At 48.7% G+C, this 25,512-nt stretch overlaps 1 protein-coding gene across 1 annotated transcript in view; it reads right to left on the bottom strand.

The window, feature by feature from the left end:
- Positions 1-14,816: 14,816 nt before the first annotated feature.
- DCDC2C (doublecortin domain containing 2C) overlaps positions 14,817-25,512 on the bottom strand; it is a 51,502-nt gene continuing 40,806 nt past the window's right edge. The window contains exons 7-10 of the mRNA XM_027964045.3: positions 25,008-25,134; positions 22,359-22,459; positions 20,882-20,950; positions 14,817-15,109 (exon numbers count right to left, since the gene is read on the bottom strand). Of these exons, the coding sequence (XP_027819846.1) occupies positions 15,005-15,109; positions 20,882-20,950; positions 22,359-22,459; positions 25,008-25,134 (402 nt within the window). The 3' untranslated portion in view covers positions 14,817-15,004. The remainder of the gene's footprint in view (positions 15,110-20,881; positions 20,951-22,358; positions 22,460-25,007; positions 25,135-25,512) is intronic.

The raw sequence follows: 25,512 nt of genomic DNA, 5'->3' as shown, positions 1-25,512 counted from the left end.
CGACGGAGAGACTGAACACCACCACGCTGCAACAAATTCAATAAGCCCTCTTTTAAAAAGGCCTGGCAGTGGGGTCTATGGGGTCTATGTTCCCCACCCCTGAGAGGATCCTGTCTCCGGGGTCTTCTGAACCCAAACCCTCACCAACTGTTAGCAGCTCTCTGAATGACAATCAATAATAAGCCATCACAGAACCAAGCTAATTGATCTGCTTTTTTTTAATGTTAAAAATTCATTTTTAACCATTTCTAAGTTGCCAGATTGACTAAAATCATAGCCTCTACCCCCTCAAAAAAAAGGCCTCTAATGAAGCCTTTAAGCAGAGTGAGCATCTGGCCTGGCCCAGCTACAGCTCATGTTCTCCAGCTCACAGCACCCAAGGGAACCAAACAGCCAGGAGACCCACTTGTGCAAAAAGGGATCCAGAAGCCAGGCCGCCTGGGGCCGGGGCAGCATGGTGCTGCTCCAGGAGCTGCGAGCTCCGAAGCACAGAGACGCAGGTGGAAATCACGGAGGGGAGAAATTGATTTTTTTTTCTGATTCTTTGATTCCTTCTCCACTTCCCAGTTCTCAAAAACAAACAAAAATAACTGCAGTGGAACACAGCCAAAAGTTACTCTTCGTAAGAAAAAAAAGTATTACTGTTTTGAATTAAACTTCAGGGACTTAAAACTGCCTTAGTCTCCCTGAAAAATGAAACTTCCTCTCCCAAAAGGTGAGGTGAGGCCCACGCGCTTTGGAAACAGCCTGGCGACCGGCAAGCTTCAGAGGCTTCTGAAGCGTGGACAACAGGAGCCAACAGCAGGGATGGGCGCCAACAGCCGCGAGCGCTCAGGAGGGAAGGCAGCGCTGCCCAGGGAGGCGTGAAACAGGCTCACTCCCTTCCCCTACACAAAGCTTTGTGTGGGGCCACGGCGATCTCCTGCAGCTCTGTGCATGGGTGAAACACCGCCCAGAGGCCTCTGAGGCTGTCCTTGAACCTCGGAGCTCCCAGGTAGAACCCAGAGGCACTTGCAAACAAACTGTGGGGGGTGGGGGGGGTTCCTGACCTCACTCACAGCGCCCCCATCGGGCGCTCGGAACTGGCATTACGGACAAGCCCACCCTTAGCACCATTTCCGGGGCCACAGCCATGACCCAGCTCACTGCCCCCCCAGCATCCAGCTCGGCACCCTCCCAGCACCCAGCTCACCACCTCCCCCAGCACCCAGCTCGGCGCCTCCCCGGCAAGAGTGCGGAGGGGGTAGTGGGTGGAGCTGCTTGAACCCCTGCAGTTTCCACTATCACCTCTGCCACCAAGGACAAGACAGGTAATCACTCTGATTCCTCCTCTGTAAAATGACGATCATCACCTGGCAAGGTGGTTAAAATGAAAATAAAAATCAGAAGGAGATGTCTGTGCAGGAATTGTGGGATCCATGCATGTTTTTAAATTATTGTTACTGCAGATGGCTCAATACACATTTTATATACTTAAGGTTCCATAAAAGCCGACAGCATTTAATGGGATTTTTTTTTTCAAGTACACAGGTCCTTGACTGCAGGGAAAGGGCACAGAGAGACTGGAAGGGAAGATGGGGTGGACTCTGTCCACGGAGATGCCTCTCTGGGGTGAACTGTCACCTCGTGAGCATCCTTCTGTGGAAAACCAAGTAGCAAGGAGGAGAAGCAGGGGCTTAGACACACCCTAAACTGCACGGGTGTGAGTCACTTAGCTGTGGCTGACTCTTTGCAACCCCAAGAACTGTAGCCTTCCAGGCTTCTCTGTCCATGGGATTCTCCAGGCAAGATTACTGGAGTGGGTTGCCATTCTCTTCTCCAGAGGATCTTCCTGACCCAGGGATCGAACCCTGGTCTCTTGCATTGCAGGCAGATTCTTTACCATTTGAGCTACTGGGACGTCCCTTAAACTGCAAGGACATGCTTATTTGTGATGCTCAGCAGGTTTCTTTCTGGCCACTAGGCGGTGACCTGGGGCCCACGTGGCTGTCAGCTCCCCTATAGGGTAAACACTACCTTCACCTTTTAATACCTAGTATCCACTTTATAAAAACCTCTCTTCTTGAAAACAGAATATCTTCTCTGATCACTTTACTGGCGTTTATGAATGAGGACTTTTCTCTCAAGTTACCAAGCAGAGTGGAAAATGGAAAGGCAGACAGTCCCCACATTCAGTGGAAATCGTGGCTGAAAGATTTTGATTGTGGAGACACTGACAATCAAAATGCAATTCTAAAATTGAAACCCAAAACGTCACAACACAGGGTCAGATTGAGGAACCCTGTCTCCCTGGGTCTGTTGCTCCTCCCAGGACGTAGGTGAGAAATAGAATGAAAAGTCGCACAACAAACTCTGCTGTCTTGCAGCCTGAAGCCACTGCCCCTTCCCTGACCCAGCCTCTCCAGGGACCCTCTGACTCCTGGTGGCTCTGCCTCTTGGGTCCCGGCAAGACTCCATGCTCACCTCTTCCACGGGAAATCTTCCAACTGCTCCTTCAGCTCTCTTTTCCCTTCAAGGCTCCCCCCGGGGTTGGTTTAATCTACGGTTAGTGTTAATTGTTCAGTCGAGTCTGACTCTTTGCAACCCTCATGGACTGTGGCCCACCAGGCTCCTCTGTCAATGGAACTCTCCAGGCAAGAATACTGGAGTGGGTTGCCATTTCCTCCTCCAGCGAATCCTGCTGACTCAGGGATCAAGCCCAGGTCTCCTGCCTGGCAGGCAGATCCTTTACCGTCTGAGGCACCAGGTTTTCCATGTATAAACGCTAAAGGGAGTCGGCTGTTGAGCTGTGACGGGTGATCCCCTGCCCACCAGACGGGAGTGCGGGCTGACCCGCCTCCATACGAGCTACCGGGGACCTCTTCAATGTCTTCCGTGGCAAACACGCCTCCTCTACCTTCCTCGGGGGGAACAACCACAGGTCCCCACACACAGAGCCCACGGGGGAGGGCGGGGGAGCAACAGTGTTGGATAATCCTGACCACTGGCTCCTTTCACGGGACATGACTGTCTCACAGGATTGTAATCACCACACTTCAAAGAAAGGAGCCTGCAGGTGCTTCGTAGGGGGGATAAAGTACACCGAAAGCACACACAATCCTGAAGTAAAGCCAGTCCACCCTAAAGGAAATCAGTCCGGAACATTCACTGGAAGGACTGATGTTGAAGCTGAAACTCCAGTACTTTGGCCACCTCATGCGAAGAACTGATTCATTGGAAAAGACCCTGATGCTGGGAAAGACTGAGGGCAGGAGGAGAAGGGGACGACGGAGGATGAGATGGTTGGATGGCATCACCGACTCGATGGACATGAGTTTGAGCAAGCTCCGGGAGTTGGTGATGGACAGGGAGGCCTGGCGTGCTGCAATTCATGGGGTCTCAAACAGTCAGACACGACTGAGCAACTGAATGAACTGAAAGAGCTGCTGCTGGAGGTCTGAGCCGCCGTTCAAGCCCCGGGGTGAACTGTAGGGCTCCACCCCCACCCCCAGACGTGAGGCTTCAGACCTCAGAAGACACACCCTGAGGACTTCCGGGGTGTCCAGTGATTAAGACTTCGCCTCACGTTGCCGTTGCCGTTGCCGGGGGTGTGGGTTCGATCCCTGGTCAGGGAACTAAGATCCTGCATGCCTTGAGCCAGAAAACCAAAACCCTAAAACAGAAGCAATACTGTACCAAATTCAATAATGACTTAAAACAACAACAAAAAAAGGGAGACACACTCTGTGAGTTCTGGCTACAATGCTGCAAGTTCGGGAACCTAGGAAATCATCAAGCAACCCTAGGAAGCAAGCACCCTGTCTATGCCTCCCTTTCCTCATCCATAAAATACCCAGCTTATGCGATGAAAAGACAAATGGTTAAGGACATATCCATCTTCACAGTCTGCAACACACTGCACCACTTAATACTGTGAGACATCGTTTCCTGCTCCTCATGGTTGACACGCTACATTAGAAGGCATGTACAGGAAAATCTATTGTAAATTGCTTTTTAAACTACAAATATAAACCATTATGATCATTAATGAATAGGTATGGAAGAAATTAGAAAAGGAATTTCTAAGTTGGTGGTGGCATTATTATGAGGCTTTATGGGGGCAGGACATAAGACCTTTGCTCAGTCAAGTGTTTCATGCATATTTTGACTATGTTTCAGGAGACAAATCTGACTAGCTGTTTATAACAGGATCTTACAGTATCCCCACGCATGGCTGAATTATTACAGAATATACACATTTCTATTTCTTCAACATCTACATGACATACCTTTTTTCTTTGTGTTGTGTCTTAAGGGAAACTTTTTCTTAAAAGACATTCGTGAATTGTCTTCCTGAAATAGAAACCGTCAGTGTTAGCAGCTGAAACTTTGTTCTCTGAACATAAGCAAGAGCCCTTGGGACTGGAACATTCAGCTACAACTGGACGCTGAGAACTGACGTTTGCAACAAAGGTCAGCCTGTCAGAGGTTGTCACACACGCAAAAACAGTGACGTGCCAAACCACACAGCCTGTGCTGGAAGGCGCCCACCTCTCCATGGTCCACCAAGGGCCGGCCTTACGCTGCCTGGCCTGGGAGCCCAGACCAAATCAAGGAAGCCCACAGGTCACCCTGGACCAGATAGTTCCCTTAGTCCAGCTTCAGGGTCCAGCCCTTCTCTGTTGGACTCCATACTGGAGACCAGGACCTATGGACCCAGTTCACACTGATTACCAAGTGTAACTGCTTTCCATGACCATCCTGTCCTCTCAAACATCCCCCACATCAGAATGGCCCAGCTTCCCCTTGGAATGCAAAGAGCTGCAAAGAGAATCGCTCCCGTCTGAAAAACAAGAAAAAGTCAGATCATCCACAGGGTTACAACCATGAACTCATGGGAGAGGTGGGCTCACAGGGCAACAACCAGGCTGGAATCTCAGGACACAGACTCCTCCAGGAGAGAAAGGACAGAGCGCCGGCTTCCCTGGAGGAGAGCCCAGGAGGGAGAGACCACGAAAGAGGGCAAGCGGGTTCCAGCCAGGAGCCTCAGAGAGTGCCGCCGAGTGTGAGGGCGTGCCGCCAGGGCACCTTAGACAAGTGGGAAGCCAAGGCAGACAGCACAAGATGAGCAAGGAGACACCTGCAGCAGCAGAAGCAAAGAGAGTTCTTAACAAAACGCATCAAAGGGACGTGTCAAAGGAACACAGGAGCCGAGCTGAAAGAACACCAGGGGTCCAAACAGGAGCGACTGCCAACAAGCCGTGGAAAGATGCTCAGCATCGCTAATCACCGGGGAAACAAAAATCAAAATCACAGTGAAGTATCAGCTCACGGCTGTCGGCATGGCTAACATCAAAAAGACAATAAACAACAAATTTTGGCAAGGCTCTGGAGAAAAGAGAACCCTCACACACTGTTGGTGGGACTGCAATATGGTAACTACCGACAGATGTAACCCATGTAAACACAGGTCTTTGCAGTTCCCAATTTTTGAAGCATATAAAGCGGTCCTGAGAATAAGTTTGAGAACCACCACCTGAAGAATCAAATCAAATCAAAATCTGATACAGCACCACTTAATTCACTCAGCGTATTATAAACAATGGATGCTGTGCGTTAACTTGAATAGCGGAGCCCTGAGTCCACCATCACTTTACACATCACGCCTCCAAGACTGAAAACAAACTCAGGCGCAGTTTTCAAGCTCACCATTTGCAAGGAGAATTTCCGAACTAGAATTTGGAAAAAGAAGTCACCAGCTTCACCAATCAAAATAGCTTTTTGTTACTTTTAAAATCTGATTCTTTATTTTTAATTACATACTCGTATATACAGCAAGAAAGAAGACAGACTTTGCTTTAAAAATACAGTTCTAACTACTTCCCTGGTTGTCTGGTGGTTAAGAATCCACCTTCCAATTCAGGGACTGCAAGTTCACTCCCTGGTCAAGGGACTAAGATCCCACATGCAGTAGTCCGCACCCTACGGCCACTAGGCTCTCGTGCCCCAGAGCCCAGGCGCCGCAACTAGAGAACCGGCCCCACCACAAAGACGCTGCGTGACGCAGCAGAGACCCCTCGCGCCGCACATACGACCCGGTGCGTGCGTGTGCTAAGTCGCTGCAGTCGTGTCCGAGTCTACACTCCAGAACCCTAGCCCTCCAGGCTCCTCTGTCCAGGGGATGTTCCAGTCAGGAACACTGAAGTGGGCTGTGGGCTCCTTCTCCAGGGAGTTTCCCTGAGCCAGGGACTGAGCCTCCATCCTTACACCTTCTGCTTTGGCAGGCAGGTTCTTTCTCACTAGTGCCACCGGAGAAGCCCCACAGACCTGGCACAGATGGATAAATACGTACATTTAAAAACAAAGCCAGCCCAACCCTCTTCCCATCTGCTAGCTTCCCCTCCCCAAGCCCGCAGTCTCTGGGCCAGACCCAGCAGAGCAGCGATCCCTGGATCGGGCGACGAGTCTGCGTCTTGGAGCATCTGAGCACCGCAGAGCCTCTCGCACCTGAACAGACACCGAGCGCGGCGCTGCCTCACTGGCGATTCGAAATTGCTGTAAGATACTTCTACTGTGATAGGGACACTACCAAACAGTAAGGTATTGAAAGAAGCAAAGAGATGTTTCTATTTCCTCCTCAGTAGAAGGAAAGACGAGAATAATTACTGTGGAGGGGGAGCCTCTCAACCAGCATTTGAAGGTCCCAACAGTTCAGTTCAGTCGTGCCGGAAGCCAGCGTGAGGATTCCCGCCCGTGACAAAGTCATGAGGAAGGAAGCTGACATACGCAAGGCGTGCTCAGACTTCAGGGGCCCCTCTGCAAATTCCTAAGCATGTACCCCAACAAAAATCTGCCGGCTTTTGTGCTCTGCTTTTCCACTCTTCTGACATTTTCTGGAAAAAGTCAATTCAGGGCTTTAGTCTTCTGCATTTGAAAGAGTGTTTCAATCCAAAAACCCCTCTGATGGCTTTCTAGCCTGCCTGCAGGACTCGTACAACTGCGCGTGTGATTGTTTTGAGGCCTCCTGACCGCAGGAGACACAGGAAGCTTAAAACATCCTAGGAATGTAGCGGCTTCTGAGGAGTCAGTCATTAGAATAGGACTGATTAAAAGTTTCATTTGTTGAGTCAATGCTTGCTGCCAAATTTTCATATCCTTTATTTGTAGATATAGTTGGTATATAGAAAAACAAGTAGTAGACCTGGTATTAGCAACATTAGATCTTTGAGTTAAGTACCTTCTTTGTTATAACCCACTGCGCCTTTGTTCTATAGAGATATAACTTTAGCGCTTTAAGGAGATGTAGATTAAAGAAAAACACTTCAGGGAAAACAAAATTAACAAAATTAAAGAAGAGAGCCAAAAGTGTTAACAAGCCTCTTGGCCAGAAGATAATGTAAATCACCTGAGACCTTTTGTATACAAAATGATGTACAGAAAGAGTCTGGGCTGCGAACCTACATAATTTTGTGTTACCCATTGATCTCCATATTTTATCAAAAGTATAAAAGGCCTTCTGAACAATAAAGGACGGGACCAGTTTCTGGGACTAGTCTCTCGGCCTGGTTTCTTGGGAATCTGGCTCCCCCCGTGTCTTTCTCTCTCTTTCTTCTTCTCTCCCTTTCCCTCTCTCTGCTCTTTACTTTAATTTCAGGCTGAATCTCCACCTGGGGCGCAGAGGCTCGCCAGGTCTACTTACTTGCCCTGGCTGTTAAGACCCGCGCGAAAGGGAGCCTAAGGCGAGGCACCCTTAGATATTCAAGCGGGCGCCGGTGGCCCAACGTAGATGGTGCAAATTCCTTGTCTGGAATTTTATTGGCCTTCCGTGTAACCCAAGCTATTCAGCCCTCTTCCTCCACTTAATCTTCCTACTACACTACAGTTTCTCAATCTAATCTTATATTAATAAATAAACAAGTCTTTCCACGCCAGTGCCGTCCACCCTTCGAATTCCCTGGATCCACCCAGGCTGGACCCCGGCACAGTCGCTCAGTCGTGTCCGACTCTTTGCGACCCCATGGACTGCAGCACACCAGGCCTCCCTGTCCATCACCCACTCCCGGAGTTTGCTCAAACTTGCGTCCATTGAGTCGGTGATGCCATCCAACCATCTCATCCTCTGTCGTCCCCATCTCCTCCTGCCCTCAATCTTTCCCAGCATCAGGGTCTTTAGACCCAGTATATCCCGCGGACAGACGGCTAGAACGGGGAGTCAGGGGCTGGTCTAACGCGGGTTTATTTACCAGGTACGAGTGCGCAGGCGTTGTGATGCGCGTTTGGACGGAGCTGACAGAGAACGCTTTCACGCGGGCTTCCAGCACTGACGATGGGAGGAAAGGACGCTTGGGAGGGCGCTTCACTGCATCCAGATCAACACAGAGATTGCTGGCACGCACGCATGTTCTGTGCCTGTAGCCCTCACCGATCTGCGAGGTGCAGTATTGAGTCTAAGGTGGAAACCCATTTTCTGATATTTTACAACTTCCAAATAGCCTGTCTCTTCCCACTTATTCTATTCACAAGCAGAAATGTGACTTTTACTTATAGAACTGATTTTTGCCCTGCCATGGACTCCTCTCCTTCAAATATCAATATAGACAAACCCTGGAAATGAATAAATAGGAAACATGCCTTGACTTGAACCACTATTACACGGTCTTGTGGATAGTAACTCTGTGAGCTCAACAGTAAACCTCAGCTTTGAATCCCAAAGACCTGGCTATTTCTTATCTTAGCTCTCTCTCAGGGAAAAGCTGCCAGGACCACAGAAAATACGTGGAATCAAGACAAAGTGCCCCAAACAATCTCATTTGTCAATTCAACATTTCTATGGACCTTCCAGCCCCTCTCTTCATGTTTCTGATTTTCTTCCCACTGAAACTACTCACGGAAAGACAGTTTTTCTTCCAAAATATGGCTATTAATTTCTGGCAGCTAAGTTCTGAATTCACCTAAAGGCATCTTTCCAGAAAGTGGCTGGTACAGGCAGTCAATAAAGCTTTCTCAGAAACGAAAATTTTAAGTGTTACTTTTTGCTTCCAAAAATTATATGTATGGTCCTGTCCACATTACACAGGTCTAAACCCTAGGTTGTTTGGTCCCTTACAGAAACATTGTAGATGGAGCACATACTAATAATTCTCATAATTAAAAGTAAGTCAGGTCCCTAACCATCATTTCTAACATTGGCATAAATTCAACAAAAGTTTTTGGATGGAGCCCACCATATGAAAAGACAGACCACTTCATCTATGTCTGTTCTGTTATCAAACATCAATTCAATACCTCCACTTCAATAATGCAGAGCATTTCACAGAATATATGCCTGCAACTGGGATGAAGATAAAGCATTTTTATTCAACAGTGAACATTTCTCTTTCTGCTTGAGTCCAAAGGAATCTCCTATGTATAGAGGAATCCAAGCTTTATTTTTCTGAAACTGTAATTCTCTAAAACTTTTAGTTCACCAAAGCCCAATTAGCATTGATGACTTACACTTAGCCTTTGAAACTCCACTGCTGCTCAGTGCTAACCTTGCCTCTTAGGGAAGGAATAAAACACTCAGCTGTACTGACAAAGTGGTATCAAAATAATACAAGGGAAAAAATGGTAAAGATACTGGGCAGGCAACGAATTTTAAAAATCAGTTCATTCGGTCACAAAAATCCTGAGTCAGAGACAACGAGAGATCAAACACTCCCCAGCTTTATTGGCATTTCTGGCAAAGGGAATTAAATGAAATCCCTCTGCCAATTGCCTGATAAAGCAGATAACAAGGGTAAGTTACTGTTTTGGATTCTGTGTGCATTGTATTTCAGCAAGATGCTTGAAAGGTGTTTTCATCAGTAGCTGCAGGCAATGGGAAATGCCTCACGTTCTGAGCCCACCACTTGTTAAGTGCATTCAATCACTTATATGTGATTTATGTCAATTGAGAGAAACTGCTACTTGATTTTTTTTTTAAGGTGTTTTGGTCTTATCACTCATTTTACAGTTGGAAACATATTAAGTCACTTTCCTGATCTGATCTCATCAGCCCACGCAGCCCACGTGAAGCAGAGCTGCACACAACATTTCTTTCAAAACCCCTCATCCTAGGAGGTTTTGATCCACAGCATTATTTACTGTGGAGTCATAATAACAAGAAAACCAAAATTAAAAAAGAAATAAAAGCATGCAACATTCATCAATGATGGACAATTTCTGTTCTCCACTGCATCAAAATTACCCACAGCATTCCATTTTTATTCCAATTTTCTTGTTATTATGACTCTACCCAGAGTCATAACGGTTTGCAGTTTTCCATTTTTCAACCACAGGAAGACACTGAAGACTAAGAGCTATGAGAGGACCCGATCTTTCTCATCTCGGATTTTAGTTCTAGGAGGCCTAGGCTTATTCAGCGAAGAATGTTTTGAACGACACACGCTCCTTGGCAGAGAAGAAGACAGCAGAAGTCACGGCCCGACGGAAGGAACGGTCACTCGCAGGAAAAAGAGAAGCCGGCACGCAAGAGAGAGCTGCTGAAAACCTGGAAAGCGCACGCACACACACAATAACTTGGGGGTAATCGGGGAAAATGACAAGAGGGAAGCAGCATGCATATTTGCCAAAAGAAAAGGGATTAAAGTGTAATTGACGAGTTTCTTGGAAGAGGCACCTCATGAGTTGATTAGAGACACGGCTTTAGGGAAAGAGTGGATGGTCAGGCCAGAAGGGGAAACTTAGAAGTTAGACTTCTTCAGGGGAAGGATGGGGATCTGCCTTCCCCTGAAAGGAAGAGAGGACACGGGGAGGGAAGCTGCCATCAGCGTCCTCCACGAGGCTGACACTGCACGCTCACAGACGGCACGGCCAGGCCATCTGAAGATGCCCCTTTTTCTCACCTGGGCACTGCTTCTGAAAGTGAAAGTGAAGTTGCTCAATCGTGTCCAACTCTTTGCGACCCCGTGGACTGTAGCCCACCAGGCTCCTCCGTCCATGGGATTCTCCAGGCAAGAATACTGGAGTGGGTTGCCATCTCCTACTCCAGGGGATCTTCCCAACCCAGGGATCGAACCCAGGTCTCCTGCATTGCAGGCAGACGTTTTAACCTCTGAGGCACCAGGGAAGCCTTAGTTCAACACTATCAACAGCACTATTAACAGAACATTCTTGGACAAGAAGATTAAGCTCTGAGGTTCATTGCACGTGCAGAATCCAAGCCTTGCCCTTGACGAGCTTACATTAATTCCAGCCTAGGGCAATAATCTCAGAGAAGGTTCTTGCCTGGAGAATCCCAGGGACGGGGGAGCCTGGTGGGCTGCCGTCTATGGGGTTGCACAGAGTCGGACACGACTGAAGTGACTTAGCAGCAGGGCAATAACCTACAGACAAAATGACCCTCCGTGCTGCCTTGTCAAATCAGACACCAGACAGCAGAGCCCCAGTTTAGGCTTGTGTCCTAAATGTTCCAATTTATAAACATCAAGATTTTAACAGAACAAAGCAACACCCAAATGTGCATTATTTTTAAGTTTACATGTGTCCCAGGGAATAAATTTAAATAGATGTGAGCTCTATGTATGTGTTGCTGGGTACTGTGTCTCTCTTGCTTTTCCAATGGGCTAAATTACAAATGCGTTAAAGTCAGACAAAATCTGCTATTTTCCATCACGGTGACAGCACTTAATGCTCCAGAGGTTTTGAGGTCTGGTCGAGCCTTGCCTTTAACACTCATCTGAAGAGACTTCAACTTGATCTAATCATACATAGTGAAAGCGAAACTCACTCAGTCGTGTCTGACTCTTTGCGACTCCATGGACTATACAGTGAATGGAATTCTCCAGGCTGGAATACTGGAGTGGGTAGCCATGCCCTTTTCCAGGGGATCTTCCCAACCCAGGGATCAAAGGTCTCCTGCACTGGAGGTGGATTCTCTACCAGCTGAGCTATCAGGGAAGCCCGCATACATAACAATGTCATAAAACATACAAAATGCATCTCTACATCTCATATGTCTTATGTGATAAAACAGCTCATAAATCAATGAATATATGTGTTAAAAATCTTATCTAGGAAGTGTTTTGTGACGGACAGCACACTTATTATCACAGTATACTTGATTTTTGAGGCCTTTGGAAAACTTTTCACAATTTTCATTTTGTCTCCTTGCATGCTTTGCACCTAGAGCCTGCCACTGGCAGCCAGTCTGGACGCCTGTCGGTCCAGAGCGGTCCTGTGTTCTGATCACGTCCTACGAAGGGGAAACAAACCAGACCACCGACCTGCACGGCAGGGCGCCCGAGCGCCCTTTGCCGGGTTTGGCTTCAGTTATTATCAGCCGAAGCAGGACTGATAATAATCACCAGAGTGATTTCACATCTATTTAAGGTTTTAAACTTTAGTTTCCATTTTTAATGTATTACTGGATAAACTATTCTATCCATTTAGAGTTGACCCTTGGAGGAGGGCTCAGGGGGCCAGTCCTGATGCAGATAAAAATCCGAGGGTAATTAGCAGTTGGCCCTCCGCATAGGGGGTCCCTCCCCGTCCGAGGGTCCACACCCGCAGCCCCACCTGGGGCTCCTGCAGTGGGGCGATATTTACTGCTGAACAGACTCGCATGTAAATAGACCCCTGCAGTTCAAGGGTCGACTGTACTTCCCTAAGACTCTCAACACTTCTTTATAATCACAAATATATCCAGTGAGAAATCAATAAAATACTTATTCCAGTAAAAGAGAAGTAAAACTGCTGGCGTGAAATTAACTGATGAAAACAAATGACACCCAAGAGGACACCCAAGATGTGAAACTAATGTTGTTCTGGAAGAATTCCATACAAGCGCCTGATTCGTCTGTCATTTTTGTGGGGTCGGGGTATTCTTTTTATATGAACGGCAGCTTTGCTCAAAATGTTTGCATTTATTCCAAATAAATAAAATCACCATTCTGAAGTATATTGAAAAAGAAAAGTAAATTCTGATAATATCCTCAATACTGATTCATAGTACTTGTTAAAATAATACGTTTCTATTAGCAGCAGAGTCATGGTTCCTTTAATATGCTACATAAAAAAAGAAGTGGAAAATAGTCTTAAGAATATACACAAAAGTGAAAACAGATTCTAAACAGGAATTCAATGTTTTCATTTTTTTCTTATTTGTATCTGCTAATAATTCTACAAGAACACTGAACTGTTTATAATTTGGTATTCTTAATTTTAAAGCATGAGATAGTAGAGAAGAAGTTTCGATTTAAAAATACAATTAATGCTAACTATGAGTAAGGCACTGTATGTGCCTGATGCTGACAAAAATGAAAATATAAAGTCAAATTCCCACTTCTAAGGACTTGAAACCTCTGCTAGAAACCATGATGAGACTGGAGAATAACAGTAATAACTGCTATAATTAACTCTCAGCCCACTGTGTAAGGCTTTTTAAGAATAATTCTAATCTCCATACTGACTTCACAGGTTAGACATTCCCAGCTTTACAAACAAAGACGCTGGGGCTCAGGGAAGTGAAATTGTGTTCACGACACAGTTTATACACGGTCAAGGTCTGCATTCTTCATCCACTGTGTTTGGCTAAACATCCTGATTAAAAGAGCAAGTAATAGCCACATCAAACGAATGGTAAATTTCCAAGAGAATCACTGGACTCTGAAGGCCAAGTGGATGTGACTTCAGTTTTCGGGGATATCAGGGCAAACACAATGTGATCTTTTCTGCACAGGCTGGTCACTGAGGGGTCTTTCCTAAGGACATTCCAAAGGACAGAATGCTGGATAAAACTGATCACACTGCTTTTAACGAGAAGGCTAAGAAAAGGAAAACCCAGTGCCCACTTTCCAACTGGAAACGTGTGCTTTCATTATTTAGCTTGAGTAGAAATTGCACAAACCTCATTTTAAACATAAATATACTTTTCGAGAACTTTCAAATCCACTGCGACAATTGATTCTTTCGAGGAAAGTAAACCTGTAAATGTACGATAATCATCGATGAATGAATGGGGTTCAGAGAGGTAAAATTACTCAACAAAGGACACTTGCAAATTCACAGGAGCACTAAGACGGGAGTCTGGCGCCCTCTCACTCGGCTGCTTGCAGGAGCATGTTCACACATGGAATTGCAGCTCGTGTGCGCCCTCTCCCCTGAAGCTGTCAGGATCCTCCCACAATTCGCTACTTCTACTCATATACATAGAAAGCGTAGCATAGAGCATACTTTATCCACATAGTCACCAATCCCGGAGGTTGATTTGGTGATAAACTGCTGAAGAACAGGCTTGCAGCAGAGGAAGCTGAGGCTCTGAAACGTCAAGGGGTCCCAAGGTCACACGCGGTGAGTGATGGATGAGCTGATGTGATGTCAAAGTTCAGGTGGCTTCCAGGTGCTGGTTTTGATTAGGCACCTTCCCAAATATTAGTATTTATGGCCCAGGTATTTTTTTATGGAGCGATGAGGAGACTAAGTGAACTTAGGAATAAGTAAATAAATTCTTACGTACTCAGACAAAAATCATTATGATCACGTAATCATTTAGCAAATAACGAGGAGACCTTGACTCTACCTAGGACACTGTACTGGAGAGGAACGTCATGGAGCCGGACGCGCCATCGCCCGCCACGGGGGGCCGGCTGCTCGGCCAGAGCCCTGCCTTCCCAGGGGCCGTGAGCCTCGTGGTTTGGGAGCCCCTCCTCCCCTGATGTCCCCAGGCTGTGACTCATTCATCCTGAGCCTGACAGCGTGCAGCATTCCTGGCTCCCTGGACAACCCCGGGGGGTGTCTCCAGGTGCCTGAAGGCAGATGACTCGGGGTTAGGGGAGGCGTCTCCTGATACAGGACCCTGAAGGAGTCTTCCCTCCCCTGTTTTTTATCTGCTTTTACAGTGGATCCATCCACCTGCTTGAAATGCCTTCGCATTTCCTTTCCTCTGAGTTGGTTTTCTGCCTTAGGGAACAGAGCGATGGTGGATGGTGGAGACGCAGACGTTATATCTCTAACAAGCACCTGACAAGGTTTGGGAATCCTTTGATTATCTTGTTAGGTCTGTCTTCAGAATAGGAAACACAAAGCTACAGAATCTGTTGATACAAACCTTCCTTTCATTATCTTCATAAAGCTTTTCTTCTTCTTTTTCCTATTGTTAAAAAAATAAATATAGCAATCAACTATCCGCAAGAAGGATATTGTCAAATACACCCTTAATCTCCTGGACTCCTCTCACCCTCCTGGCTGGGCCAGATTCTTTCCTGTCACAAGTATCCCTCGGGGGTGGGGCCTAAGCCTTGACCATCCAGGCTACCTGGATCCTCTTTCCCTTCCGTTTGGTCAGGCACTACCCCTTCCCCACTCTAAGCTCAGTTTTGTGTGCACCTTACTACATATTTTTACACAAAATACAGACTATTATATGCCCAGTCGCACCTTGATTTTTTCGCCTAGTGCTCTGGAGCCCCCACGCTCAGCACACACGCGCCTCATTGTTTCCACAGCTGCAGTGTTTTCCATTGTATGGAAGAAGCATAAATTAATCAACCAACCCCAAAGGATGAATTTCTCATTTGTTTCTATTTCTGAGCATATTATATCTGTGGGATTTATTTATATCTGTGGGATATTTCTAGCTATGGGAATGATGGTTTAAAAACATGTGCAGAGTTAATTTTTATAGGAAGAGCAAAATTCCCTTCCCAAAAGGCTGCACCATCTACCTTTGACCCTGTTAAGCATTTCAACCTCCCTGCATCATCCCAGCCCTGGAAACTGTCAACCTGATTTTTAAAATAAACTCACCATCTCTTGTTTGTATTTCTTTAAGTAGGAATAACATTGATATATTTTCTTACATCCTTCGTTGATTTGTATTCTTCTCTGTGAAATTCCTGTCTCATTTACCTTTCTTTTATGGGATTATATTAATGACTTAATGAACTCTTTGTAAATTAAGAAAATTTGCCTTGCAAATAGTTTCTTCCATATTTTGGCTGACTTTTGACTTCATGGTATTTTCCAAAGAGGATTTAATCTTCACATACAGAAAGGTCAAGGCTTCGGTGACTTCTCAAGACGTAGTCTCTGGAGATTCACTGCATATCCGGCTTCATTTTTAGTTCTCTCTGTTGGGAATCACTTCTCGGTCCCAGCTCAGCCACAGCCCTGCCTCTAGGCCAGCTACACAATAGGGATCTACTGTGCTCAAGGTTCTTGATCAGATTCAAGACCAGTTACTCCTGCGTGCCGGGCGATGTGAGCATTGTTAAGAATATAGTAAAATAAAGTCTTTCTTCACAAAACTTACTCTGTCAGAGGACACAGGAGAAGCACTCAAATAACTCTAAGAAGAGCCAACCTGTGATCCAGATGGTGTAAGAAATACGAACGAGACGCCACTGGGGCCGTGGAGGAAGAGCCACCACCTCCTGCTGAAGGATCCAGAAAGCTTAATGAGGATGCTGGTTTTAGTAAGGAGCCTGGAGGGCGGGAGAAACTTGAAATGGCAGTGATGAGGTTGTTGTTCAGATGCGACTTGTCCAGCTCTTTGTGATCCGTGGGCTGCAGCACGCCAGGCCTCCCTGTCCATCACCAACTCCCGGAGTTCACTCAAACTCACGTCCATCGAGCAGGTGATGCCATCCAGCCATCTCATCCTCTGTCGTCCCCTTCTCCTCCTGCCTTCAATCTTTCCCAGCATCAGGGTCTTTTCCAATGAGTTGGCTCTTCAAATCAAGTGCCAGAATAACCTCCATGGAGAGCACCCAAAGTATTAACGTCAACCTGTCTCCCTCCCCACTCCATGGATACACAAAATTATCCAGGACATGTTTAAACAGATAACCTTTTTGAAGGCAGGAAAAACTTTTAAAAAATCAATTGAAAGGTTGATAACCCATATCTCAGAGTTAGACATAAAGGCTTAGAGTCCCAGAGGCTGGACAACTCCTTTGCAAACCTACCTGCAGACCACTCTGAACTCTTCCCAGGGTGCAGAATTGCTGCCAGGCCAGAGAGCCCTAAACACATGGTCTGTGACTTCATCTTCACATTCCTTTGGAAAGGGACTGAATCTTTGCTAAACTTTTAGACAATGTTTTACAAACGTAGCAGGTAGCACTCGTTAAGAAGTCCTGCTTGCATGTGAAATGCCTTACAATGGATGGATCCAAACAAAGCCACGAGCAGAATGGGAGAGATTGCAGCCCACCTCGATTCTGACAGTTCTCAAGCACCCAATTTAACTAAAAACATGTGTCAGGAACACAGCTTGAAATAGATAAAGGGGGAAAGTACACACATCATCTTTATAAATTCACAGAATATATTAGCTAATTAACATTGATAAGATCCCAACTTTTTAAGAAGGAAAATATTTTTAAAGTGTCAGGTGTGGGCAAAGTTGTCCTGACTGTAACTAACATATTTAAAGTGTCTTAAGGATGTAGCTGTGCTATGCTGCAAATGTACTTCACACCCCTGAGCTCAATGGTCTGATGAATTAAGCACAAAATAAACAGTCAGAACAGCGAGTCTCACGCTATATATTAATATGCTTTATCCTAATAACTTTCAAAATGAAACAGAAACCCTTGTGATCCAACATCAGAAACATAATATGTATTTCTAAATATTGTTCATCAGTTCAGTTCAGTCACTCAGTCGTGTCCAACTCTTTGTGACCCCATGGACTGCAGCCCTCCAGGCTTCCTGTCCATCACTAACTCCTGGAGCCTACTCAAACTCATGTCCATCAAATCGGGGATGCCATCCAACCATCTCATCCTCCGTCATCCCCTTCTCCTCCTGCCCCCAATCCCTCCCAGCATCAGGGTCTTTTCCAATGAGTCAGTTCCTCGCATCAGGTGGCCAAGGTATTGGAGTTTCAGCTTCAACATCAGTCCTTCCAATGAATATTCAAGACTGATCTCCTTTAGGATGGACTGGTTGGATCTCCTTGCAGTCCAAGGGACTCTCAAGAGTCTTCTCCAACACCACAGGTCAAAAGCATCAATTCTTCAGCACTCACCTTTCTTTTTAGTCCAACTCTCACGTCCATACATGACCACTGGAAAAACCATAGCTTTGACTAGACGGACCTTTGTTGGTAAAGTAATGTCTCTGCTTTTTAATATGCTTTCTAGGTTGGTCATAGCTTTTCTTGTGTTTTGTTCATAACAATAAGCTATCCTACAGCTTAGCACGGTCACTACCATTTTATCCCAGGATCACACAGTTCGGTTTAAGCAACTGAGTCCAGGCAAGGTGAAGCAATTCCATAGAATCTGTGAAGCACCTACTGTGCGCAAGACACTGCCCTAGACTCCAGACAGGACGCATATCAGCCCCTCAGGATTTCACAATCAGTTTGGGGAGGGTGATCAGGCCAGAAGCCACATGTCTAAGGAACCTATATATCCAACGTCGAATAAACATCACAAGGGCGATTTTTCAAATGAACAAATAAATGCAGTGCCAAGAGAAACCCCAGTCCACTGAGAGCAGATAGGCCACGCAGCCTCTCGGCCAGGAAGTGTGGAGCATCACTTCTTTTCATTAGTGTTACCAGCTACTGCAGTGCTTATACAATGCTTGCTCTCCTTGTGATCCCACAAGAACGTGGGCTAGATTTCAGGGCTGACAACCTTCAACCTCAGAGGCCTTTCACACCAGTGGGGTTTTTGATCATCTCGTGCTGGAGCCGAGACGAGTCATGAGCACCCGACAGGACTGAGACATCCGCAGCCTCGCACACGAGGAAGCCAGCACCCAGCGCCACAGAGCGCCCGTCCTGGAAGCCCAGTGCGCGGAGTGGGTCCTCCGAGGGGCGGGACGCAGCCAGCCCGCTCACTGGGGAGGAGGAGAGACCGACTCTAGAGCGTTCGAAACAGGGTTCAGAGCCCAGCACCCTGCTTCCTGACTGCCGGCGTGGTAGACTCGCTCACATCTCCGTCTCGCTGGGTTTGATTCTATAAAGCGGGGCTGGTGCCACCTGGAAGAGTCACGTGTGGCTGAGGTGGGATGCGAGTCCCAGCACCGTGCCCGCCCCCCAGACAGAGCTCCATGGAGATGCGTCGGCCCCATCCAGCCCTTCTGCCTGACTTAAGTCATGCTGTTTGGGCTCCTTATCACCTTCCTGCCCCAAAGCTCAGGTCCTTAGCCCAGAGGTGCTTGTATTTGCCATTACTCCAGTGATATTGCTGGCACTGAGAAAGTCACTTTGATACATGCTAAGCAATTGTCTCTTGTCTGAAGTCAGCGGCTAATACACAAGTTGCCCCGGAGGCCAGAGGAGATGTATCTACAGAACAAGTCAGTAAGGCAGAGATGGATTCCGACAGTGTGCAGACCTCCCGGCGACGGCACAAAGTCAGTGCAGATGAAACACGGATGCCGCGTTCCCGTTAAACCACAACATTCCGTCACTCCGCGACTGGATCCTAACAGCGCCCTTTCCTCCAGGGCCCCAAGGCAAGCAGGAGACTCTTGGCCCCTGGTCACCCAGCGCCCTGGGACCAAAGCCCTCCCACCCCAGACACAGCCTTACACTCGTCACCCACCGTGAGCATCCTCGGAAACACCCCCCACCTGCATCTGAAAGGCTTCCCTAAGTGTCTGGACATAGCGTGTCTTTCCCTGAATGCTGCCTCCTGGTCAGAAATAGTTAAGACTGTAAGGAAGGAAAAAGGATCATTTGAAAGGTTATTCCCTCTAGCCGTCTGTTTCAGATCATAACCTTGCTCAGGTTGAAAAGCCTGAACCAGCTTCCTGAGGACCCACGTCCTTTCCCACAAACACCCCTTTCCACGACGTGCAAGAACCAGGGGCCGACTCTGGCTCCAGCACCTCGCAGTCCCCCACCTTGGAGTCACTGTTCCGCCTTCCCGCGCGTGGAGCCTGGACACTGCGAGGCCAGTTTCAGAGCGGGAGACGGTCACCTGCAGGGCCATCATACTGAGGACTGGCTCATATTCTGTCATCGGAACACACTCGGACGCTCTACCCCACGTGTGTTACACAACCTCCTGCCTGGGACCAAGAAGTTAAGAAGCCACCTTAAAAAAAAATCTAGGGATAGAATGTTTAAAACAAATTCCCAAAATCTGTTTCTCAGCCCCATGGACTGTACATTTAAAGATAATTTTGTCTTGAATGTTCTCACTGCACACACACGTCCCTGTTGATCAGCTAGATTATGGTGACCATTTCAGAGTCAAAAACAATCAAATTGTTCACCTTAAAAATAGACAGTCTTTAGTTGTCAAATATATCTCGATTAAAAAAGTTAAAATGGAAGGGCATCAGTTTTGCTTTCCCAGTACACACATTTCATACAGATCGGTCACAGAATCTCATCACTTACTGCAGGAAGAAACAGGCTGTGTGCACCGCTGGCAGATCTGAAGGATCTGGACGGGAAAGGGAGAAAGCCCAAGCCAGGCAGAGCGTGCTGAGCGAGCTCACGCTGCCACTGCAGCGCCTGTGCCACAGGCAACCTCAGCCAAGACTTGTCACACCACACGGACACCCCGCAAAACCGACGCCCTGGGGTCCTCAGAACAACGGAGCCTCCCACACCGGCTGCCCCGGCTCCCCTCCCCCTCCCCCCTTCTAAACACGCATCTTGAGGGTCATTGGGGGAAAAGCTCTTCAGTCTGTGACCGGAAATACAGCAAAGGGCAATTAGGGTCACTGTGGAACCATGAACACTACGCCTGCAGTTTCTGACACACAAGAGACCTGGGTGGGTACAGCCCGCCCGGAAGACACACACTCTGGTCCAACGATTCTACCCTGGGGAGACTTGGCTCTCCGACCCTTGCCCATCCAATGGGCGCTCCACTCAGCATGTTACAAGGATGAAGAGGTGCCGTAGACTCAGGCTAGGCGGTACGAAACGAATGTTGAATTAACTCACCCTGTTGCCTTCAAAATCAGACGTGTGTCTGTGTGTCTCTTCAGCATCTTTGACGATCTCGGCTGGTCTCTGGGGAGAAAATACACCACACGCTGGGTTTAGTCACAGTCAACCAGCGTCATGGTCCTTCCAAGCTACAAAGAGCAGGGGAAGCCCTGTGACCTCCTGACGCTTGTACGGGCAGAGATGAAAGCCACCCTTTATCCCACAGAGGTTTCGTCACACCCAGGATGGAATCTGCTCTGAGTTTTTACCTTTGGCTGTGCCAAAGAATGCCAACCTCTGTAATAAAATTGCTGGGGAAAAATGTTAAGAAACACTGCAAATGCCCTTTGGGTCAAAAGGAGAGACTGGTCACTGCAGACCCTCTGCAGTTCCCAGGGTACCCGTGGGGACCCCGAACAGCATGCCCCTCCAGGTCCAAGAGACTGCTTGGCCCTGCTCGCTCCAAGGCCGTGGGCACACTGCTCTGTGTGGGCACCTTCCTGGTGGTCAAGGCTTGTTGGCAAAAGGCAACAAGCTACTGCAGTTGGTGCCCTGGGGCCCCTCTCCACTCTGAAAATCGTGTATTCTGGGGTCAAAATCAAAGACTCCTACCAGAGATTCTGGGGCAGATGAGGGCCTCCCAAAGTCAGCCAGCCAGGAGACTCCAACCCCTGGTGCTCCCACGACCTCAGAGGCAGAAAGGGCACGTGGTCAAGTGCACACTGGCCTTTGAGGCCTCTGCCTGGACACGTCGTGTGTCGTCGGGGATGACAGCTCATGTAGCCACACCTGACTTAAAGTGAGGGGACAAGTGACCCGACTGATGCTAGTGCTGAGCCCTGAGGGCCCGACAGCTCCTGCCAGCTGATCCTGGACGGGCAGCCCTTGGCTTCTGCTCTTGTGCAGGAGCCTGGCCTCGAGGTCAGCCCCTCGGCCAGCTCATCTGTCCGCTCTTCTCCTCCGGGGGCCACGCAGGGCTTCCCCGGATGGGACACTTCCACATGCATGACGTCACTCGGTGCCCGTGCTGACCGGCTTGGTGATGCCACCTCACCGCAGGGACAGGAGGCTGAGGCTGGAGAGCCGGAAGCTAGGAAGGGACAGATCCCTGGTTCCCGACCACAGGGTCTGAAAACATCACTCATCCCGTCTCTCCGCCAGTGATTCCTAGAAGCCTCCTACCTGCCAGGCCCTCTGCTGGGAACAGGGGCTACACAAGTAAGCAATGCAGACCATCCCACTGGTGTGGAGCTTGCAGCTTAGCGGGGAAAAGACAGGAACCAAAAAACGACAAGGCGGAGCACGCAGTCACAAGCCTAGATGGCTGACCAGAGGGTGCTGGAAGCAGGAGATTCTTGGGGGAAAGATGAGCAGGCAAACGTGAGGCACAGGGTCTGAAGGGTGTTAACCGCAGGGGGCAAAGAACATTCTAGAGGGGCCAGGGAGAGCTTGGGGGAGGGGCCGGGATGCAGGCGGGGGAAGGGCCACCCACCCTGTCCACAGGCAGCTCCAAGTGCACGTCTGGGGCCTCCTTGACTTCCGGGGCTTCTTGGGTCTCCTGGTTAGGAGTCTGCGCTTTAAACACGTCACCATCTGCAGGAAAATAACACAGTGGCTTCAAGCTGATGTGCATTGGGCCTTTTCTGACCCAAACCAGAGTTTCAGCTCAGCTTTCTCAGAGCCTCCTGTGTCACTGTCGGGCCGCCTGGTTCAGGGACCACAGCCCTGCACACCACCTCCGTTTCCCCACTGCCCCGATTCTGCTTTAGGCCAGGTGCTGGGCTTGGTGTCCCTCGACATCCGCACTGTGTCCACAAAGGTCCCGGGCCCTGGGAGTCCAGGTCAGCCCTGTGTCCCACCCCTCATGGGCCTCAGGCCAGAGACAAACACAGTGAGTGTGGGACACGTGTGTGTCCGGCTCATTCAGCTAGAAACAAATGCAAAGAAGCTGCCAGACATCAGCATCAGACTTTAAAGACACGCAGATGTACACCTTCAAAACATATTCAAGAACTGGGTTTAACCAGGCAGGGGTTGAAGCTGTATATTTGAGCCACTCAACTGAATTGGCAGATAAAATCATGTAATTAGCATTACAATAGGATGAGTTAAAAGCTTACAAAATCCCAAGACTCTTGAAAAGCTTATCCTCATCCTGATCAAAAGCAATGGATGACAGCAAAGAGAAAGAAGTGGTCCAGGCAGTTCCTCCAACATCCAAGGAGACACAGACGCCGGCCGCCGACGGGCTTGTGATCCAGAGTGGGAGGCTGTGATCGCAGCCCATCCCGTTCCTTGGTCGAGAGTCCTGGACCCTCCCCCACGGGCCCGTTCTTGCCCTCTCCAGCCCCCGGCCGAGAAGAGCCACCCCCACACCCTGGGCTGGAGGATGAGGTGCAGAAGAGGAGAGGAAAGAGGCAGGACCCACCGTGTCCCAGAGGTTCCTCTAGCTGTGCCTTTGATATTAACACTCATGGCAGTCCTCAAACAGACCCAGAGGGCCCCCTGCAGACATAGAGTGTTCCCAGGCCCCCGGTCCAGCAGGGTGACAGCCTAGGACACCACACTCCTCCCAGAGGGAGGGCGTGCCTTGCGCCTGGCCACCCAGGCCACGCCCACAGGGTATGTCTTCCCAAGAAAGGCTTTACTCAGTGGTTAAATTTTCTATTGCCACTAATATATTACAGAGTTTTGGGTCATAAAGGTTCAACAGGCTCAGTGATGGCCTCAGAGGGTGGTTCAGTTCAGGATGACCTCAGTGCTCGTGCATCTGCCTGGCCTGCCAGGCTACAAGGTCCGTGGATGGAAAGAGTGTGTCTGAACACCCCTGCATGTCCAGACCAGAGCCTGGTGCACCGCAGGACGATGCCTTGTCCTGGGATGGGGAGCACGGGGGCGGTGGCGGGGGGACAGCCAGAGGAAAACGTCAGGGAAACAGCCAACACTATAGCTTGAAGCAAACACAGGCAGCTAAGAAGCAGCGAGCAAAGAGGAGAAAACCGAAGTCGTTTTGTGTGGTGCCGAGGGCTGAGGGAGAGGACAGCTTTAAGAGAAAGGACTTTCGAACTTGTCAGATGCTGTGGAGAAGGCAAGCGGACCCCTGCCTCCAGCCACTCTCTTCTCTCTCCGTAGCCAGCCACGGGACTGGGTCTCCTAAGCATTCATCACACCTACAGGAAACACGGCCACAGAAGCGCCTTCTTCAGCGCCTGGACCCCCGTCAAAGCTAATATCGGTAGTAACAGGAGCACAAATAATACTAGCAATGATAGTGTTAACAGGAATAGTAATACTAATAATAGTAGTAACAGTAGCAGCAGTAACCGTAGCGCTAATAATGGTAGTGCTAACAATGGTGGCATCCGCAGCACTAACAGTAACAGCAGTAAGGACGGTAGTAACAGGCCAGTAGTAGTAGTGAAAATAGCACCAGGAACAGTCGATAACAGTAGTAACAGTAGCATAGTAACAGTCGTGCTAACGGCAGTAGTAACAGGCCAGCAGCAGCAGCAACAGCAGCGCCGGTAACCGCCGCCACAGTCGCACCGCCAGGAACCCCGATGGTGGCGCTGACGGAGGGGTAGCCCCCGCGGGACCCCGGTCCCCCTGCTGGTACTATCGGCAGTGATACCGAGGGTACCAGCGGCTGCAGTTTTGGAACAGCGCTAAAACTAGGAGTGGACTGCAGGAGTATCTTTTAAATCATCTGCTTTAGAATCACTTCTGGAATTCAGTCCTTTAAAGCCTCTCACACTCCAAACGGTCCAGACGGCTTTCACGCTCGCATTTCCCTCAAAAGGCTGACACGCTTGCTGGTTGTTTTCTGCGTCAATGGCCCTTCAGGGAGAACATGCCCACCCTGACGTCCAGACAGACGACAGAATGAGTTCTAAGTCCTGTGTTCATCTTGGGCTTCCTGACAGGAGAAGCCCACGGTCCTCAGCCGTGGAATTTTGCTTTTTTGCTCCCCTCACCACAGCCCCACCGCTAACCGATGTCTCAATAAATCGGACAGTTAGTCAGGATTTTAAATCAGATCGTTGTCAGCCACATCTCTGCAGGCTGAAATTGGCCTGGAGAAGCAGGTTCTCATCCCGGCAGCATTCTGAGCTGCCAGCAGCCGCGTGGACTCGCACCTTACCTGCCCCACTCTGGATTAAAGGCTCTGCCTTTGGTTTCTGTTTTCCTTCTTTGGCATAAAACACAGAATCCGGTGCTTCGGGTGAAATGCCGTCCTGTTTACGGGTGCCTTTCACTTTGGGATCCTCCTAAGGTACAAACGAAGAAAAACAAGCACGTTAGCGTGGCTGTGTGCACGCCATCTAGTCGGTTATTCTGATAAGAGCCGGGGAAAGTGCGTGCTCCTCAGGTGGTCTGTGGGAGAGGACCCAGGCACCTCCAAGAGGCCCCCCTTCTCACACCATCTGGACCATGCCGTCGCTACATTTCTCTTCTGTAAAGTGGTGAAAATACTCTCCCTCCTCCGAGGAACACCAGGGGCAGCACCTCGGCAGGAAGGGAAGTGGTTCTCTGCCCAGATGAAGGGGCTGTGCGCCTGCGGGAGGACGGCCTGTGTGCGGTGGGGGGCAGGTCTGTAGGGGTCGCTGGGGCTCTAGAGACACTTCTGCTAGCCTCCGAAAAGGTGC

The sequence above is a fragment of the Ovis aries genome, chromosome 2 (genome assembly GCF_016772045.2).
Source record: "Ovis aries strain OAR_USU_Benz2616 breed Rambouillet chromosome 2, ARS-UI_Ramb_v3.0, whole genome shotgun sequence".
Lineage (NCBI taxonomy): Eukaryota > Metazoa > Chordata > Mammalia > Artiodactyla > Bovidae > Ovis > Ovis aries.
This window is presented reverse-complemented; position numbering and strand designations above follow the sequence as displayed.